The 21,076-nt window shown below is 41.7% G+C and overlaps 1 protein-coding gene across 2 annotated transcripts in view; it reads left to right on the forward strand.

Annotated features, from left to right (window-relative positions):
- The window catches only part of Astn1 (astrotactin 1), a 289,853-nt gene that overhangs the window by 135,495 nt on the left and 133,282 nt on the right, over positions 1-21,076 (forward strand). Inside the window, exons 7-8 of one of the 2 annotated variants that reach the window (XM_063239802.1) lie at positions 430-621; positions 8,693-8,777. In XM_063239802.1, the coding sequence (XP_063095872.1) occupies positions 430-621; positions 8,693-8,777 (277 nt within the window). The remainder of the gene's footprint in view (positions 1-429; positions 622-8,692; positions 8,778-21,076) is intronic. The other variant, XM_063239803.1, reaches the window with a different exon arrangement.

Below are 21,076 nucleotides of genomic sequence, written 5' to 3' on the forward strand. Positions count from 1 at the left end.
TGCTGTAAGGCTAAACACAGGAGGGGACTGTTTGCAGTGCAAGAGGGCCTGCTATTTCATGGCAAGTGAAGACAGGCAGCGAATCCCCTTTCTTTGGATGAGTGCCAGTGCCTGTGGCTGGGGCTGATGGAACCATGCCACGGCCGTCACAGAGCTTCTCTGTCCCTGTATCCCTTAGGAACACTCTGGCAAGATGGGCTGGGTCACAGCAGGCAAGGGATGATATGGCTGAAAGGCCTAATGGCCCTGGCCTCACGGCAGTCCATGTGATGTCCAAAACTCCATCTGCTGATTCCTTGCTCTGGTGCTAGTGACAGACCAGGACTGGGGAGTAGTGGTCTTGGACGGGGACTTACTCTGTCTTTGGTGGCTTGTGTGTGTTTATTGCATGTGCATATGCAGACCTGCTTCCTCTCTGTCGCCCTGCAGGGAGCCGCTTCATCCTGCTGGAGGGGAGCCAGCTGGATGCCAGTGACTGGCTGAACCCTGCCCAAGTGGTTCTCTTCTCTCAACAGAACTCCAGTGGGCCCTGGGCCATGGACCTCTGTGCCCGGCGGCTCCTGGATCCCTGTGAACACCAATGTGACCCCGAAACTGGTAGGCAGGAGCACCGGGCAGCGGGTAACTGTCAGAGAGATTGTGCCTCTTGCAGTCACTTCCTTGGAACTCAGAACCTCCCCCTCAATGCCACAGCCCATTGCCATCTAAACCTAAAACATGCAAGCTGCCAGTGTGTGGTTGGACCACCAAGCATAAAATATGCAGACATCATCTAGAAGACTCAGCAGGATCCTAACTCAAGGCCCAGTCCAAAAGTCCAGTCCTAAACGACCTTCAGAGCCCAGTTGTCATCCATCCAGTCTAGCCACAGGGCTAGACACTTTATCACATAAAATTAATGCATGTTATTGGAGAATTTACTTCGATACTCCAAAAGTGCATAGAAACAAATTATAGCCATCTATCTTTCTATCTCCTGGATAAATCAATTGTAAAATTTTCATATCCTCCTTTCCAATTTTCTCTCTATTTATGATTTTTAAATGCTTCCTTGGAGCATAAGTCTACTAGCTTTTTCCTGTTTTCATTCACTCAATATTCCCTTATAAGGGTTTTCCAAAATCATCCTCAGAAATATAATTTATTTTTGGCAGTACTAGGGGTCAAACCAGGACCTTTTACATACTAGGCAAGAATTCCATCACTAAGCTACATCCACAACCTCAATTTCGAGCTCATTTGATATTTCTTCGTATGTCTCTGTCATAGCTCACTTAAATAGTCCTCTATTATTTGACATTTAGAATGCTCTAAAATTTTACTGTTTGTAAATAACCTTAAAATGAGCATCATTTTATGTGATATTTGTGGGGGATGTGGCAAGTTTTTTGTTTTTCAGATAAGACTTAGATCAAGATAAAGATTACTGCACAAATAAAGAGGATAGACACCGTGAACTCTATTCTATCATAAACGGGGCTTGAGCATTTCTGAGTGAAAGCCTGGATTCAGGCCTGGCATAAAGGAGCTTCACTGTGCTCCTAAAGCTCAAGCAAGTCCAGTAGCCTAGATCTGTTATTCCAGATTGTTGTGTACTTTCATCCCAGGACGGCTTCATCTAGAGTAGTCTTCACAAAGGCCTGTTTCTATTAGACTAAGTGCCACAGATCAGTATTTCACAGAGAAGTAGTATGATGCCTTAAACAAAGAGAGAATTTCTGAGATAAAATATCTGAGACCTCTAAGCAAAATGTTGCTCAAATCAAGGACCAAGCTTTTAAGCACTTTATACCACGTGTAGCCTCCAACTCTCTGTGTCTCTGTCTCTGTCTCTGTCTCTCTCTCTCTCTGTCTCTCTCTCTGTCTCTCTCTCTCTCTCTCTCTCTCTGTCTCTCTCTCTCTCTCTCTCTCTCTCTCTCTCACACACACACACACACACACACTCTTCAGGCACTGAGCTGGAGGGCTCTCAACCGTTGTTTGAGTCTAAGCTCTTTAGTCCCTACTTCATTGTAATCCATCACTAAATCTCTGTGGGAAAGTATCAGGTAACTGTGACATCTAAAGTTCATGTTCTTAGGTTTTAAAGTTAACGTGGGCCCATCACAGAGATTCTAGGTCCCCATATGGAAGAGAAAGTACAGCATTTTAAACATCTGATGTCTGAGGCTGTGCTTACTTGCTGCTCCTCCCACGCTCAGGCAAACACCAAACCAAACAGATGGGCTGTGCACCATGCCCAAAGCTAGTGTGCTCTGAAGATATTAAAAAGAGATCATCTCAGAGGTGGGGTCTCTCTGAGCAACTAAGCTAGTCTCTGGTACCCTCATTCTCCAGCTGGTTCAGATTAGGAAGATTTGGGACAATTGTAGCTGTTAAATTCTCCTCTGAGAGAAGCATGATCTCCAGAGAAGATGCTGGAGACATCCTGGGATGCTTCCATTTGGGTTTTAAAGAAAAAGAAGCAATTACAATTACATATATGTGGAAAGAAGAAGAGAGCGGTGTTGTTTGCTTTGAGAACTGTCTCCTTTCTTCACATCAACACTTGAATTCCTCTAGAAATTACTAGATTTACCCAAAGTCCCACAGCTACCTAAAGTGAGAGTCTGTGGTTAATCTATTGTGAATTCAGAACAGAAGTGGGATTACAAAAGGATGTTTAATTTCCTCAGACATGTCAGATCCGACATTTGTCACTCAGAAGTTCTGAAGCAACAGCGATTACAGAGAATTCCCGTGTGAAGAAGCTGCTGCATCAGCCCTTCAGTCCCTCCCAGATGTCTTGTTCCTAATACTTAACTGAAAACTAACAGTGGCAGTGGGAGGCCGTCCCCTGAAATGGTTCTCCAGTATCATGACAACTTATGAACTTCTAACTGGAAAGCCATATAGGAAGGAGACTAAAAATAAGAATCCAAGCCCCACAGCAGAATTAAGGTGCAACATCTTCATTTTTGGTAGCAGCCGAGAAATGTGCTGCAGAGACTTTTATTTTCATTAATGCTGGAATTGGAAAGTCCCCCCTACCCCCTCCCTTCTTCTTTCTGCACATGGAATGATGTGGTCATCCCACACGCTCATCAGTAAGAAACTTTATCGCCTCCCACACTCCATCCTAGAGCCTTCTCCAAAGAGCTGAGTGTGGGAATTGGCTTCAAGTCAAGTCGACATTATTTTTGCAATCCTCCAGCTAGCTTACTTGGAAATGTCAAAGTGTTGGGACATGTGCTTTCCAAGCCGTGCTGAAGGGTCTACCCATATGGATGTAAAGATCTGTGCAAATGTACATATATACTTTTTCACACACACGTGCGCACGCACACACACAAACACAGATGCTCAGTTGCTGCAAAGGAGCAGCCTCCAGTGCTTGGAAGGCTTCTCAGGCATTCTCCCTAAAAGTGTCCCAGATCTAAGCCTGTATTTACCCATCACGTGCATGGCGCTCCGAAATATCAAGTGTGGGAGACAGAAAAATCAGTTCCTAAAGCTGTGCACATCCTAATCTGGAGAATCTCTGAATATGTCGTGTTGCCTGGCAAAAGACCATGGCAGTTGCATGTGGAACAGAGACTGCCAAACAACTGCATTTTAGGAAGATTATCTGGGTGGCTCCTATGTAGTCCCAATGGTCCTCAAAGTACGAGAGGAAGGGAGAAGAGGAATTCAGAGTGACCTGATGTGAGAAGGACTAGGTCAGCAACTGCAGGCTTGAAGAAGGGGGAAAAGGGGAGTGAACCAAGAAACACTGGCAGCCTCCAGAGATGGAAAGGCAAGGAAACCGACATCCCGAGAGCCTCCAACAACTAACATAGCTCTGTAGACTTTGATTTTAACCCCCTTAAATCTTCATCAGACTTCTGTTCTCCAGAATGATAAGATAATAAATGATGTTGTTTTAAACCACTAAGTTTGTGTCAATATTTTACTGGCGATAGACAACAAATATACCCAGAAATTAGAAAAGACAAAGACAGAAAGGACAAGTCTTGCAGCACTTCCTTTTCATATGCTTCCCACCCAGATCTAAAGATGTACTAAGAGATGCTGAAGGAACTGGAGCTGGTCTGCTTTCCATCCCCACCTCCCTCTGTATTTGCATTCCAGCAAAGTTCTAGCTAAGAAGGATGGGATGTATCTGCGGCTCTTAGTTCGATGCTTGGAATACAATAGGACTAGATAATTATTTACAGTCATGAAAGATTCACAGATCTTCTGATGAATGCCGGTGTGCCTGAGAAATGTCAGGAGTATACCCAAAAGTTTGTCTGCCGTTTTCGATCTGCTGAGCACTGCGACCTTCTAGCAGATCTCAACTTATTCCGAGTTGTGACCTAGAATTTGATTGTTTGGTGACTCAGAATGCAGGTGGATCAGTTTCAGCCTTTTGACAACTTCAAAAACCGTATTGTGGTCCATCTCCCCACTACTCTGCTGGATCAGAGAAACCAGTGTGAAGTGCCTAGAAAAATGGTTTTCAGTAAAAATAAGGATAGGTAATGTTTATAGAGAGCTCACTGTGTATCAATCACTGTGCTTTACTTACTTTATATAATCGAAGCTTCATAAGAATGCTATGAACACATGCTATTTTTAATCCATTTTATAGAGGCATGAATGAACTGGTCCAAGAGCATTTGCCTTGTTAATAACCTTTCTAGACTTTAAAGTCAGGCTGCTTCACACTGGAACTCTCACTTCTGATCATTTTGCAACTCTTCTCCTGCTGCTCACCTTGCAGAAGAAACAGGGTGGAAGGCTTAGAATTATTGCCCTCCCTAGAGACCTCAGAGAGCTGCAGCCCTCAGAGACGATCTGATTTCAGTAACATTTCTCCCCTCTCTTTTCTTGACCTTCCGTCTGCCATCTGGGCAGTGTGCAGACTTTATATACCTGCTTAATGTCAAATCGTCATCAGTTATGACCATTGACCCTCATTACCATTTTTAAGCTATATAAAATTTATGGATATGCAAGTAGCATTGACTTCCAAGTTAAATCCATTTTTAATCTCTGTCCAAGATGTTCACTGAAATCTTTTCTGCCCCAAGTTTTTCCATAGTCCAGATCCTAAACTGGCTGACGAGTAGTGGACGGTGTTTCCAGACTAGCCGGTACTCTACCGTTTGCCTTCTCTGAGCTACTGCCTCTTTCTGTAACCTTCCCTGGGTGTTTTAGAGCCCAGTTTGATAGGCAAGCCCAGTCCTTATCATACTCCTGAACCTGAATTGCCGATTCATTCCAAGCTCACTTTTGTGACTCCATTACAGCATAATTTTTTTTTTGTCTTTTTCCTTTTTATCGGTGCCAGGAATCAAACTCACGACTGAGTGCTTGTAATGCAGGTGCTTATGCTGCTGAGCTAAATCCCCAGCTCCTTACAGTACCATTCTTTAGGATGAACTATCACAGGGCTCCTTCTGTCTCCTTTCCAGGAGTTGTTGTCTGTCATTTATTGATGAAGCCCCTCCAATTCCATTTAATAAGTTCCAACTTCTACCTGAAGCAGAAAGATGAGTCAGGGATTTTGGCCTCCATCTGTGTTTACTTTGTGACGAGCTGGTGGTGATTCCAGTCATGCCTGAGAAACCTCGGCTTCCAGGTCTTTCTTTAATCCTTGGATAGGATTACGCCTTAGTAGAATGGGAAATGACTGAAGGCACTGGCCATGACACACAGGCAGTGTATACCATGCAAAGCATTTTTTCTCAGGGCACCAAGTGCAAAGCAAGTGTAGCACTGTATCTTGAGAGCTTGTCTCTGACAGTGTGGTTGACTAAGTGCCTCCTGCAGCGTATACTAGGATCCTGGCTGGGTGCTTCTCTGTGACCATGACAAGTCTCTTCATTGGATTCCTACATACCCCATCACAGAGTCAGTGCTCATGTGTTCACTGCCATCTGTCACAGCAGATGCGGAAACTGTAACACTTCTAGCTTAGGAGGGCATCCAACACCCTTGTGGGGTCTTTAAAATTCACAGCTAACAGTGGGAGCCTGTGCTTGCACAAAACCCCTCTTAAAGTCAAGATTTAGCAGTTGGTTGCCATAGTAACTTTGCTCATCAAATCTGAACTCCTTTCGGTGTAGATGGTCAAACTGGTTTTGAGGAAGAATACAGAAGAAGGAAGTTTGGGGATTTCTGAAAATGAGGATCTGTTGAGAGGCAAATTTGAATATCCTCAAACCCTAGTTTGTTGTGGTTGGAAATTTCTGCTTCTTTTACATGAGACTGTGTGTATCATTATATGGAAGAAAGCTTTATGTATTATCAGCTGTGTGTCCCTACGTGGTGAAGGGTGATTGAAGTCTCATAAGGAGATAATGGCTGCAAAGACAATTTGAAGAGGTAAATGCACTATACAAATGGTAGGTACTGCTGTTTTTAGGAAAATAAAATCCTGCTTGAATGCTGGAGTTGTTACTCTATTTGTCTTTTTGCTGTAATTAGATATCAATTATGGAAGAGGATTCTTCTTTTTCCAATCCTTTTATTAATCCATAGTTCTAGGTAAGGTGTCCAAGAAAGACTATCAAGAATTAGAGTGACGGGCGTGACACAGTCCTGGGATTATTCTTGTTTTGTAACATCACAGTCATGCCTAATCGACCACAGGACAATGAAGAAAATATTTTTTCCCCCAATGGAGAAGTTTGTTTGAGCCCATGATCCATTAATTGACTGAGATATCTGTATCTGGAGAGGGGGTTTGATAATATTTTCTATAAAGTTAGGGCAAATGCTTTAACTTATCTATTTATTTATTTTTCCATTGCCCATAGTATTTATGAAAAGCCTATTCTTAAGGAGGAAACTAACCGTGACCCTGTTCCATACAGCTTATAGTCTGAGTTCCATGTTTTCTTTGGACTTGACAAGGTATGAAACCAGGCTCCCAGCACTTTCCTTCTTTTCTCTCTGCTGTGCTTCCTTTTATCACTCCCTCTGACAGACAGCTTTCATGACAAGGCTGGTTACCACCCACCTAATTTCGAACTGTATCTTCCTATGCTTGACTCTCATTCCCTGACCATTTCTAGATATAGCTGAGGCTCAGTGAAGTCAGTAAATTTGGGTGGATTGTGGATCAGTAGGTTCTACAACAGGCTGTGTTATAGAAGCCAGAATTTGCCATGTAGAACACAAAGTGCTGATCTCCAGTACTTTCTGGGGAGTTTTCACAAATTAAGAAGTTATTTGTTTTACTTTGAGCTAAGCAGACATGGGGGAGGAAAGTGACTATGATGTGGTAATGAAACCCTGATGGAGAACAGTTTGCAGGTCAGTCTTGAAATGAATACTTGAGCTAATATCCCAACATAAACTCCTGTCTCAGACTATCCAGTCCTTTCTCAGCAGTAAGGCCATTTTACTTCATTTTTATTGGGTTTTATCTTTGGAAAGAGAAAATAGCACTGAAAGCTATTATTTAATTTATGTCCTTTTGCAGTGTCTCTCTCTTGGGAGCAAGAATGACTATATGCCTATTGTCTTTTTTTTATTTTTCTTATTTGTTCATTAATTTTATTTATTTTTAAATTTTTATCTTCATTAGTATATGTTTGTAGTACATAGTGTTTACATTCATTTTGAGGAGTTGGTACATGTATGTAACACATTATAATTTTTTTGATATTCCTTTCCCCGCCCTCCCCCAGGACTGTGAGACTGTTACTTAAGGCATGGTACCTTTGTCAGTTACTAATTCCAGGTTCTACATTAAACAACCAGCTATTGAGGGAATGAAAACTAGGGCTTCAGGTTAACTGGTTTCAGTAGTTTGGGGAAAAGTATCATTGCATAAGAAATTATTAAAACAAGGAAGCAACATCAATTTTCCTTAAGATGAGCGCTAAACTGAGCAATGACTGCTAATCTTTTTTCACTTGTAAATCAGATGAATGCTATGGAATCCTGCTTTATACACATAGTTTTATGTGCAGTTCTAGAAGTTTCATAGACCTCTTGGTATGACAATCGAGGAGCTAATGATAATGAATAGTAACATCCTTAACAAATACAGAGCCTTTTGTTTGTCAGTTCCAAAGTAATTAGTTCATTTTTACTTGTAAGCTAAACCCAGATCCCCCCATAAAACTATGAGAGGTATATAGGGCCTCCTCCAAATGTGGAGTTGCTCTGTGGGCTTGCAGTATGGTGTGATGGGGAAAAAAGTTCTGGAGTGAAACAAAGATAGGTTCATATATCAACCCTGCCACTGACAAGCTGCCAACAATTCCTCCCATTTTCCAAGTCTTAATGTTCCTCCATCAGCCTAATCGAGCTGGTAATACCTACTTTTTAAGATTCTTAGAAATATTTGATGCAATAAAAATACTCACCTATGCAATCTTTAAATATTTATCAACCACCTACTCAGTACCTTGTAGTATAATGGGCACTGAGAAAAGAAAGATTAAAAAGTCCCTTCTCAAAGTACTGGTGCTTATAGTGATTGCAGAACAGGTGCTTTTTTAGGCATTAGATTTTTCCACCGAGAAAACTGACGTGTACTAGAAATCCAGAGACTGGCAGGTGTCTTCATCCACAAAAAGCATATGTAACCTAATGGGATGTATTGTCTCATCATGCTGCCATTGGATTCTGACCATTTCATGTTCTTTTTCTCAAACACAGACATGTTAATTCACTCATGTTTCTCTTTCTTCCTTCCTATCCTGCTTCTAAGGGGAATGCCTCTGCTATGAAGGCTACATGAAGGATCCAGTCCACAAGCACCTTTGCATTCGGAATGAATGGGGGACAAACCAGGGGTAAGTGAAGGGATGGCAAGTTTGCTGCTTCCCATGTCACTGCTCCCTTACCACACACGACGTGGATCAACACTGCATAGAGGAACAGAGTTAATGGGTGGTTATATTCTGGACAGTGAATTGGTAAAAATGTCACTGTGCCTTTCTACTTTTATGCCATCCCATTGACGTATGGATCGTCTTTCTCTCCATTTACCTCTGGCTCACAGCCCCGCTGCCTCCAGCTGAGATCTGAAAATCAAGCTGTCCCTCTCTTCCTTTTCACACTGCCACCAGCCAGGCAGATTCTGCTGGCAGAACTTAGCTGACGATTTTACTGGAGACACGTGAAGCCACACAGACTCTAGGGTAGCCCTCCCTGGCCGTGAGGAGCTTTGCAAGATGGAGGTGAGCAGAAGCTTGCTCTCCCTAGCACTGTACCCAAGGGTGAAGGGCAGAGACTGGGGGAGCGCTCTGCCAGGAGTGAGAGTACGTTTGCCTGATCCCCAGTTACCATCTCTGTGAGCTCTTTGCTTTCGCCCAAAGCATGCAGGACTGGAACAAAATTCTTACCTCTCCTATTCCTTTTCTTATCTTCATTTTTTACATTTTTGAATGTTTTTACTGTGATAAGACATACATAAAATTTACTATTTTTAAGTTTACAATCCAATGTTGTTAATTACATCCATGTTGCTGAGCAGGCATCATTGCTATCATGTCTTAGGTTACTTTTTAAAGACAACATTGTGCCTTGTTTTGGATGCCCATAATTTGCTGTTTGCATTAGATGGGTGGTGAAGGAGGAGAAATAGATCAATAAATGCTAATTAGTAATAAAAATCTATGGAACAGGGAAAACTAGGAAGAAATCAACGCAAAAGGCATCTTGAGTGATTATTAGGACTGAGCATTAGATATGTGTTTGTAGTCTGAAAAGCGGGAAAAATTAACAAGCATCATTTCAGACTGTACCGTGGAGGACTCACATTGCTGAGGTTGATGATCAGCCCTTTCTGTACAATTCTATGAGGCCAAACCTAGAATATAGAATGTAGTGCTGGACTCTCCAAGCAATAAATATGGTGACAAATGGGCGAGGGTTTGGAGAGGAGCAATAAAAATGATTGAAGAGCCCCAGGGAGTGATTTATGATAAGGGGATAAAAGAACTCAACTCTGAGGACTTAGCCAGCCGATGACTAGTCAAAACGTGATAGATGCCCATAGATGTTAGAAGAGGGTAAATGTTCTGAAACAGGTTGAAGTTGAGGGATAAGGACAAGAGAGCATGGAGTTAGGGAAAGGAAATCCTAGTCACAGGTCAGGAAGCTTGCGGAAGTCAAAATGCCATGAAATTTTTCTATTAGTGAAAATGAAGGATTGCTCAGTTTCAACCGAATTTGAGATCATATCATAGAGGCAGCCCACAGAATTTAGAGGAAGGTGTACATAGAAAGGCAAATACATATAAGATGGTCTGTTATTATTTAAAGATTGGTGAGAAGGGCAGAGACTTGGCAAATATGTATCAAGTGGGATATCAGCAAAGAATCCTGTTTGCTATTTGAATTCCGTGTATTTGCCTATTTTAATCCCCGAAATATTTGCATTTTTGGAGCCAGCATTTTTTAGCTTATATGATGGCTAAAAGCATGAGTTGCCCATGATTACTTACTGAGTGACATACTCCAAGAGTGATAGATACCACCTCTCTATCTTTATCTCTTGCCTGAAAACAACTACAAAATATCATTTTACTTTTGCCCAGAATGATCCCGCCTGGCTTTTTTGCAGTGATTGAATTTGGAGGTTAATCACCTAAGCTTCCATATCCCTAGTCTTGTAGACAGATCTTGCCAGGGTGGGCCTGAGTTCACTTTGTAATTGTGCAGACTTTCATCATTCCCTCTGGCTGTGTGTGGAGACAGTCCTGGGCTGTAGACAAGGGACTCTAGGGAAATGGTTCCCCCCACACACTGGTGTCACTTAGAACAAGAGAGGCTAAAGCACTGAGCTGCAGACTGACAAGAACATTAGCCCTAGGAAACAGACAAGGAGACCTAATCTGTTATTTCCATCTCTAATTTCCATTATTCTATGATCATCATTGTCTATGAGGTCTCATTTTGGACACTAATAAAATAATGGAACAACTGTTAACGAGGGGGAAAAAAACCCTTGAAAAACAAAGCATGACTATTTTGAGGATAATGGGACCATTACTGAGTGTATGTGTTTACATAACAGTGCCAGACAAATGATCACATTTTTCCTCCTAAAATGACAAGATAAGTGAAAGTAAGAGATACCATGCATCTTGATTTAACTCAAGGATCTGATGCCATGTTTCTTTAACTGATTCTAACAAATTAATCGAAATTGGCTTGAATGTGAAAACTGTCACTAAAATTGAAAACTGACTGACAGATTGCCAAATAATGTTACACATTGGGATATTATGGAAAAATCAATTACAAGCCTCGTTTTCCTGAAAATTTTATTTAGTATTCCAAAAAAGGAAGATAAGCATCCCATGTGTTTTTTTTTCCACTTAGCATTCTAGTATTGCACACCTGAAGATATCCTAACACTCCTCTGAAGTAGAACAACCACATTCTAGCTAGTAATAGTTAAATTCTTTTGTGAAGAATTGAGGTTGATGTACCTGGAGAAAAGTGGCACTAAGTATTCTTGACTGTCAGACAAGAAAGAACATTGATCAAGGGCACGAATACAAAAAAGATACAAACAGATGCTTCTGTGAGGCAGAGAAGTCATGCCTTTAACTTTCTTCAGTTTCTGCTTAGGTCTTTAGTTTATTGGTTGTGTGTGTGTGTGTGTGTGTGTGTGTGTGTGTGTGTAGGTGAAGAGTGACTAGTCTGGTGTGTATCTGTATGGTCCATACATATGTATGTATTGTAGCATTTGTATAATTGTGTTATGTGTCAGTGTGTATCTATGTAAGCCAGTTTGTTTATAAGAATCGTTTAACCATTAAATTCCATCATTTATTTTCCCACTATCTCATAATTTTAACAAATATTCATTCCATTACTATTCTGATCCAGAGTATGTTAGGTTGCTGTAGCTAAGAAGAAGCAGTCCCTGCTCTGGCAGAAACAGAGGTTTAAGCAGGTAGATGAAAATACAAAAAAAAAAAAAATAATAATAATAATTACAACAAACTCTTAAATAAAGTTGCAAACAAAGGTCTACGATATTACAGTTTAAGAAGTAATTGATGTGAAGTCAAATAATCTGAAATAAGTCCTCACAAAGAGGTTGGATTTTGAACTGTTCTATTTGACACATGACAAAAGAAATTCTAAGCAAAAGGAACAACATGTACAAAGACACAGAGATATGAGAAGTATACTTTTTTCCAAGAATTATAAATAAGCAGCTCAGTATAGCCTATGAGTGCATTTGCAGAGACAAGAAAAAAGGCTGAGGTAGATAAAGAAAAGACCTTAAAGAGGTCTGGTTTACTAAAGCTTTGAGCATTAAAACCCTCCTTAGAACTGTTAGCAGATGGAGGGAAATTCCAAGATAACTGTATATTTAAATGTGATATTTCCTCATTACGCATTATATTTTGAGATTCTTCATAATAAATTAAATAACCTTTTAAAAAGACAAAATTAAACCCAAAACCTTTTGGAACTGACCAGATTTTTATTTATCTGGATTCTCCAAGTAAAACATCTTCCTACAACCATCCTGTACATAAAAATTTTCAACAGCGAACAGCAAACAATGAGAGACTGGGTGACCATATCTGTACAGGTAAATTGAGGCAATCCCAGTTATTTCCAGATGACTCCTGTTGTGTCAAACTGAGAGAAGAGAGGCAAGTTGAGGTGTTCATGTGAACCTGAGTGGTGAAGCCAGTCGCTCCGCTCACCCAGGTCACAGGTCCAGGAGGAACACTGCAAAGTCAGCAAACTCATTGTACAGGGAAGTCCTGCTCATTCACCAGAAGTAAAAATAGCCCAACAAGATTGAAACGAAGTCACAGGTGACAGATCTTTAATGGGTCTATAAAGGAACGTGGGGTTGTGAGTTTGCATCCTTGGTCTTTGATGCTGGTAACCAAATCAGTCATTATCTGCAACATCATCCCTTGCGGGGGACACACCAGACAGAGGACCCCGCGAGGCAGGGTCTTAGCCCATCGCAGTAGTTTACCATGTCCCCTGTCCTCTCTGCACAGAGTCCCTGAGTAACTCCGTGGCCTCCCATCCCTGTAGCTACACAGACACAGCCAGGGACAACTAGGGTCTGTATTTGCTATTTGTTTGCTAGGGCACAGAAGATAAATTGAAAAATTTCACAGATGAGAAATTAAAACAATAAATGAGAGTAGAGGAGATAAGAGAGATTGAGTTACATGTAATACTACAGGAGGAAAGTAACAAATTTATTTAGGTACTTTGTAGTTATTAAGAGAGGCTAGAATAATGCTTTTTGTTTAAATTAAAAGTGTACCCAAGGGCCTCTAGATACATTTTTCAGAGTACCACAATTAGATTAAATTTATGCACCTGAAGATTCTCAGTAAATAACAGCCTGATTTCTTATTGTGACATCTCAGCTACAGAGGGCAACACCAAGGAGATTCTCAACTAGAAAAATATAAACTATCTCTAGGTTTCAATGCTGAAGGATGGAGATGGCGGTGATTCATGAGATGAGAAAAGACCTGCTGTGGAAAGTGAACAGGTGCTCCTCCAAGGATTTAAAAGCTGTTTTCAGGAACGGCCCTGCTCTTCAGAACACCTCCTCATTCTCTTGCCTGCTTGGGAAGTGACACACTTACTGTGACGCATATGTGTGAGCACACACACCCTCACTCCTGCACAGCCCACCTTGCCTTAATATGTCCTGTCCACTGATCCCTAGTGCTTACTGCTCCTCTTCTGCCTCTGTCTTTTGAGCCACCCAGAAGGACTGTTTATGGATTCTACATGCATTTAAGGGGCGAATGTCCCAAATGCAGAATGCTGTTTTCTCTAAAGTTTACAGTAAGGACTCTGTTTGCCATGGTTGTCCAGCACCCTCTTTTTAAGGAGGGTGCTGGACAAGAAGTCATGTTATTTGGGCCTGCCTGACTCATGCCATCCATACTGTTTCCCTGGAGGCCACTCATACAGCAGTGACAGGTCCTGGAGGAGAGGATCCCTTGGCCTCAGAGTTCTAGGGATTTAAAAATTCCACACTCACCAGCCCTTCTTCCAACCACTTAAAACAGAGTAAAAACCTCTTGGCTGCTTGAGATCCAAAACCACATCTCACACACTGTCCCATTTTAGGGTAATAAGTGACAATCTGAGGTATAGCTCTGCTCTGGGTGAGCCTGGCCTTTTGTGACCAGCCCCTGCATCTCTTCAGAAGTGATTCCCACGAAGTAAGACAGTCTTGTGTGACACATGACATTTCTGACTTTTTTGGTCTATTTCTAGCTCATCATGTAGCTTTTGCCCGCCCACCCTTGAGCTTGTTTCTGTGTCCTTGCTGCCTGTTGACCTTCCTCCAACCTCTTAGACGAGATGCGCCCACCAGGATGTGGCTGCTCCTTTATCTCTGGATGCCCTCCTCCCAGACCTCCAGCCTGGACTTCTTTGTCTGTGCCCAGCTCCTGGCACTGCCTTGCGTCTGAAAATGGGATTATCTTCCCATTAGCACTCTCCCCATACTCTCTGACTCTCTCTCTCTCATTATTGTCACTTATTCCTAACAATGGCTTCCAGTGTATTTATTCGGCCATTTGGCCATTTATTTCTCATTTCTCCCCTCTTCCCTCCTGTTTCTGTCTTGTTTTGTTTTCCTTCTCCATCTCCTCCCTTTCTTCCAGGAGTCAATGAAAATGTTGCTGTCTTTTCTCCCACTCATCTCAGTGGTGAAACAATTAAAAGAAGCCCTTGGAATTAAGCCTAAAATCTGCAGTCCCTCCTCACTGCAGAGGCCCAGCTGTCGTCTGATTCCAGGGAAGATATCACCCCTGGGAGAGAAAAGAGATCCCCCTTGGGTGATCAGACAGGAGCCAATATGTAACTGCAGACCTCCGCCCACCAGCATTTCCTCTGACAAGCTTACTGGGCCTCACCTCCCACTTCCAGTGGGTTGAAAAACCCTGCCTCTTCTTCTCAGGGATTTTCTCAAGTGAAAACATGTTTTATTTGACCCATTTTCACAAGAACTGTGTGGTCAGTCAGCTGGATACAGGGAGGCACTTTATCCTTTGCAGACAGACAAATCTAGCCTGTGCCTGCCAGAATTAGCAAGCTTTGAGACAAAGACCATGTTTGACCAGATGGGCACTTTTTTCTAATTTATGCAAAAGTTCTTGATGAGCCAGTAGTGACCCTGTGGTCATTTTGGGTGATGCTTTTTGCTCCTGTTTGAAGGCAACCATGATCTTATTGGGCATTCGGGGTGATCCACCAGGAGCAGCTACTCAAGTATCATTTGAGAAGCTTACTTAAAATTCTCATTTCTACCCCCAGATATTTTAATTTCATAGGTCTAGGAGAAGACCTAGACTCTGTATATTTGAGATGCTGTATTAAATGATTCTAAATGTAGTCTTAGGAATACCTCTTATGTAAGATCTGAAACCTCCAGACCTGTGAGTGGGGAGGAGCATCCCCTTATTGGTACATGGATCCCCTTCCAAAGCAAATAGTAAATGAGTGGCTGAGACCATCCTAAAAGATCCTTGCATTTTACTGGTTGGGAAATGGAAGGTCAGAAACCTGCAGTAACGTGCCTGAGGTCACATCATTGGTGGTCAACCTTGACAGCAACGCATAGGTGTTCAAGATAAAACTTTGGATAAAGATTTAAAGAAAGCTATGGGACAAATACGTACTGTTCTGAGTTAGTCATCAGCTGCGGATGGGAGGGAAATATTCTGCAGCCCACTTGCTTCCTGTCCTCAAGCAGACTCATCTTCATCACATGTGCCCCTTGCCCCACATTTCAGAGGCAAGCACCCACCTACGGTGCTGCCCACCTACCACAGGAGTGGTGACACTCTGCCACACTGCTGTCTCTGACGTGTCCGGTCACAGCACCAAGAGACTTATTTTAAACCACGCCGAGGCGGGAACACTCATATTTCCTTCAATATGACCACTAGGGTGAAAAAAAATCAACCTCAATTTACCCTCCCATCTGCTCAAGAATGGAAGATAAATTGTTTCAATTTTATAGAAATGAATGTTTTATGTCTTGCCTTTGCTTTCTAGAGAGTGCCCTGAATTTCTATATTCCACCGAATGCATGAATGTTTCCCATGAGGAATGCTCCCTGGACCTTCTTTTTGCTTGAGTTTCACTCTCAGAACACTAGGGTGGAGACTGTTATTTTTCTCAGCTTTGAAAATTTTGGCTATTTATCTTTTTTAAGCAGATCAATAGAAGAAGAAACCCACTCATTATCTCATGCTCAGAGAAAACTTCCATTATCATTTAGGTATGTTTCCTTCCAATTTCTTTTCTACGCATCAGAAGTTTTGCTTCCTACCATCCCGTCAGTGCTGTGGACTTTTTGTTGTCTCTTGTAATTTGACACTAAGCGTGTGTTACTTTTATAATCACAAAATGAGAGCCATAAAGCAGAAGGCTGTAAGAGTATCTTTATGCTGCATTATTACTTTCCCCTCGTGGGGAAAACCTTTTCCACGGGGAAGCTTCTCCTACTATCTAATTTCAGAGTTTCAACTTTAAGACGCTCCTAGTGGAAAGAAAGAAGTTGTTTAAAATCTAGCATTTAGACCAAACTCTCTTACCACACACATTTCTGTAAGCTGGTGTATGCAATAAAAGGTTGCTTGACCACCAATTCATGACCTACACACAACAGTTAATGCAGTACAACTTCCATGCCAATGAGGGCTGAATAAACCTTTGTATAATGCTAATTAATTAAAATCATTTAGTAAGCATGTAATGTTGGACAGTGAGCTACGTGGCTTTTAAAAAATACATTACTAGTAACCTTGATATAAAAAAATCCTAAAACTTAAATGCTTTAAAAGACAAGAGAAATGAGCATAGTTACATCATCTACAATTTCTGTGAAGACAATTTCAGTAAAAGCAATCTTAAATTATGTTTTTTTAGACAACTACGTTGGATTCTTGTTCAGATACTCATACTGTAATTATTTTCCTTAGCTTTAAACTTCATACACTTTCAAAAATTAGAAAGCAAACATTTTGTCACAGTACATCTTGTTTTATCTTTGTGTCTTTGTACAAAAGGAACACATAGACTGGTAGAAAAACCGGATAAGAAATTTTAAAAAACAAACCAAAAAACAGAAAAAGCAACCCAAGCCACCTGAAATTCCAGTATCTAGAATAAAATCATAATGATTTATGTTTCATTTGTTTAGGTAGAATGTTGTTGTAATAAAAATATATTTATATTGTTTTATTTCTTGCTTGATCATATATATATATATATGCACACAGATATTTATTTGTATATATGCAGCTACTTGCTTGTACCGTACATATTTGCACACATACATGTGTATGTCTATGCAGTGCATGTAGTGATAAAGTGTGTATCTTTAAGGCTCAGTGACAGGTAGGCCAGAGTCACGGTGCTGGACAGTACTCTCTGATGCTGCATCTAGGCTCTTTTCACTAAATCATAATGGAATTCAACATTGAGTCACTTTCCCTTTCCGTGTGGTCTCTTTCCCACCTGGACTGTTGACCTTTCCCCGGGCTCTGCGCACTGAGATGAGCATTGTTGTATGGAGGAGATAAAGCCAACAGCAGTCTTGCCAGTCAGGGTTGGCCTTTGGGTTTAAGACTCCTGGATGTCAGGGTTTCTCTCCACTGCTGTTATTCAGAACTGTGAAAAGAGGCCACAGAACAGCTACACAAAGCCCCAAGGGCACTTTAGTCCAATTAGCACTGGAGGTGGAGCGCCCTGTGGGGCTGCCCACACTCATCCTGGTGTGCAGCGGGGACAGACTTTCTTACAATCAAGCCAGAGGGTGACTTTAAATGGAGTGAGCACTCACCACTGTGGGATGGTCACAAATGGAAGCTGGAAAAAGGCTGCCTGGAATTGAATGAACTATTATAGTACCCCATGTGCCTGGTATTAGGGCATTCGGCCTCGCAGGTACAGCAGTGCCGCTAGTGAGAGTGAGACCAGTAGGAACAAAGCCGGCCTCGGCTGCTCCTTGCCAGGCACCAACCACGTTTTTAAATGCTTTCCCTGTACCAATAAATTTAATTCTCATTTCAGCTCTGTAAAGCTCTGTATTGTCCTCATTTTAGAAGTGGATCTGCTGAATACTACCACAACATTTAGAGTCCCAGACACAAGAAAAGAATCAAAGTCCCCAAGAAGGATTTTTCCCCCCGTCCCCTCAAGGGTTATTATTATTGAAAATCTCAAGATGAAAGCAAAGACAGAAAGGGCTGAGGTTCAATTTGAAGTGTCCAAGGGCAGAGGCTCCATTTGGTGAAGAAGTCCAATTTAAAACAGAAGTATGTAATCGGAGTTGAGAATCCCAGAATGATGCAGAGACCCAGGAAGAATAAGTCATGAGAGGGGCCTTGCTGGAGGCCCACGCATAATTAATGTCATTGGCTGCTTCCAAATTCAGGCAAAAATCAAAGTCACATCAGGTGAGCACTGACTGAGAGGCCCCAGTCCTGTAACTGTCTATGGGGACACGCATCTGTTCCTAGGTGGCTCTGTGCCATGGCTAATATGAAATCATGGCCAGGCATTCAGGTCTGGATGGCTCACTGTGGCCGAGGGCCTGGCACACCCTGTACTGTGGCCTCATATACGGGGCCCATCTGCCTGTCTACAGCATAGATGTAAGAAGATGAAGCAACAATCTTTGCTATTGGTGAAGAATTCAGAGCGCTGGTCCAGTGGGTCAGGGGTGACACCTTCTTCACATTTGGAGCACTGGTCATCCATTTCCTTCAGGGTACCAGCGTAGGGCCAAGATAAGCTAGGGTGTGCCTCGGTCAGGTAGTATCTTGGACATTGTTAACCGACTTCACTTAGAGTTGGTCCAACTGTTTTATCCTATCTGGGAGAATGAGCATCCCTCACTTCCAAACGGTTATATGTTCACTTGCTCACATTTTGTGTGTGTGCATTTGTCATGCTTGGATCAAACCTGTGGCCTTGTTCATGACAGGCAAGCATTCTGTCACTGAGCCCCCGCCTCATCTCCTCCCTTCTTATCTTTACAGAAGACAGCAGAGCATTGTGGGAAGAGCACAGAGCTGGAGTGAGACAGACTTGGGCTCAGATTTCATTTCTTCTTAAAAGCCCTGTGCTTTTTACCAACTGTAAACTTTAAGCCTCAATTTAATACCTAAATAATATTACTCACTTCCTACAGTTGTAATAAGGGTTATTAAAAACCTAAACAAGCTATGTAGTTATATAAACTATGTAAGTACTCAGCATGTGGTGGCAGTAAATATCCTCTCTGATGACATTTTGCATTGGTTACGGCCTCATTTATGTTCTCTGTGATGATAGCATCAATTTCACACTTGAATTTAGAACAAGCCACCACAAGAATATGAATTCCATAAAGGTACAAAAATATGTCTTTGCATCATTGAATATACATACTATTATGTGTATCACTGCCTGGAACATAGTAGGTTCTCAGTAAGTGCTAAAGAAAGGAAGGAATGTTTCTATCCTTCAGTGGTTCTTCATGAGCAGTGCCTAGTGACTGTCCTTCAAATGCTTCTAAGTTAGGGGTGCTTTGGGCAGGGCTTACACAGACCTCTTTTTCTGAACCAAAATACAGATATTATATAAAGCTCTATTAAATTTTAGCTTCCCTCACCGAAGCAGTGAGTCAGCTCCCTAATTTTAGGACATAAGAGTAGGCTTATCAGCTGGATCACTGACAATTCTAGACACTCCGAGTTGGAGGCCCACCTCAAGGTCATGTTATCCAACCTGCCACTCAGCATAGAAACCTCTCCCACAGTCTTCCCAGCAGATGATCTCCTCCTTGACACTGTTTGAACACTGGCTGATGGGGCTACGTTATCTGCAACAGCAGTTTATTCGAATGTTGAGATGCAGAATCTTTGTTAGATCTTAAACCTGAACCAAAACATGCTTTCCTGCCACTTCCACTTGTTGGATGAGCTCTGCCCATTGGAAGAATAAAAATGTGTCTGTTTCTTCCCTCTATGCACGTACTGCTAGTTAGCATGGTACTTTTATGTGCAGTAGAAAAATATGTTGATCTTCTGGACAGTGGGGCTGAATACCTGTGAATGAATTCCACCTGGCTGGCCACATGTCAGTGCTTCAAGTAACTGTGTCTAGGTTGATCTCATTACTGAGCCTTTGCTTCTTCCTGTCTCTAATCCCTTCAAGTTTTCTTTAGATTAAAAGCTCTCTGAATCTCTTAAAGATCCTACTAGCTGTCACCTGCATCTCTCTAATTTGTTATTATGCTTTTCAGACTATGCTAGCTAACACTGATTAGATAGCTCAGTAGAATTAACCCACGCCTGTGTCTTGCCCTGTATTTTCTATTAATGAATTCTAAGTTGCACTTGGGCGAAGCCCTTTAAGAGAAAAATCACGGTATCTTCTCATCTGAGTTTGTGTTCAACTAAAACTAATTTTGTTAGGGCCTGCTGTCAGAAAGAGCAAATATGCACAAGACTACAGCCTTAACCTAAATGTAGGACTTGGGCAGGTAAATAGCTCCATGGGGGCATAGCACCCGCCTGGCAAGAGTGAGGCTCTGAGTTTGAGTTCTGATATCCTCCCTAAAAAAGTAAGCCGTTTTATAAAGTCCTATGTAATTTTAGCTTGTATCTTATTGAAACCCTTGGAATTGTGAGTCTATTATACTATATATTTGCGATCCCTTCTACTTTCTGGTTTTTTTTTTTTTTTTTTTTTTTTTTTTTTCCCGATACTAGGGATCAAACTCATGACCTTACACTTGCCATGCAGGCACTTGTGCCGCTGAGCTAAATCCTCAGCCTTATTTTCTGTTATTTGAAAATTTACTGCTGTTCTCTTTCATCCTTGGTTTCACTTCCCAAAGTTCAGTTGCCTACAGTCAACCATGCTTAAAAACACTAAATGAAAAACTCTAGATATAATCCCTAAATTTTCAGTTCCTCTATTCTGGTAGTATGATGAACTCTCATGCACTCACTCTGTTTCCTCCAGCTTTTGAATCACTGTTTGCCTACAGTATCCATGCGATACACTCCAGCTATTTACTTAGTCAATTAGTAGTCATTGTAGTTATGAGACTCGCTGGTACTTTACC

The sequence above is a fragment of the Cavia porcellus genome, unplaced genomic scaffold (genome assembly GCF_034190915.1).
Source record: "Cavia porcellus strain 051 isolate PalLab524CR breed Dunkin Hartley unplaced genomic scaffold, mCavPor4.1 scaffold_29, whole genome shotgun sequence".
In the NCBI taxonomy this organism is placed as follows: domain Eukaryota; kingdom Metazoa; phylum Chordata; class Mammalia; order Rodentia; family Caviidae; genus Cavia; species Cavia porcellus.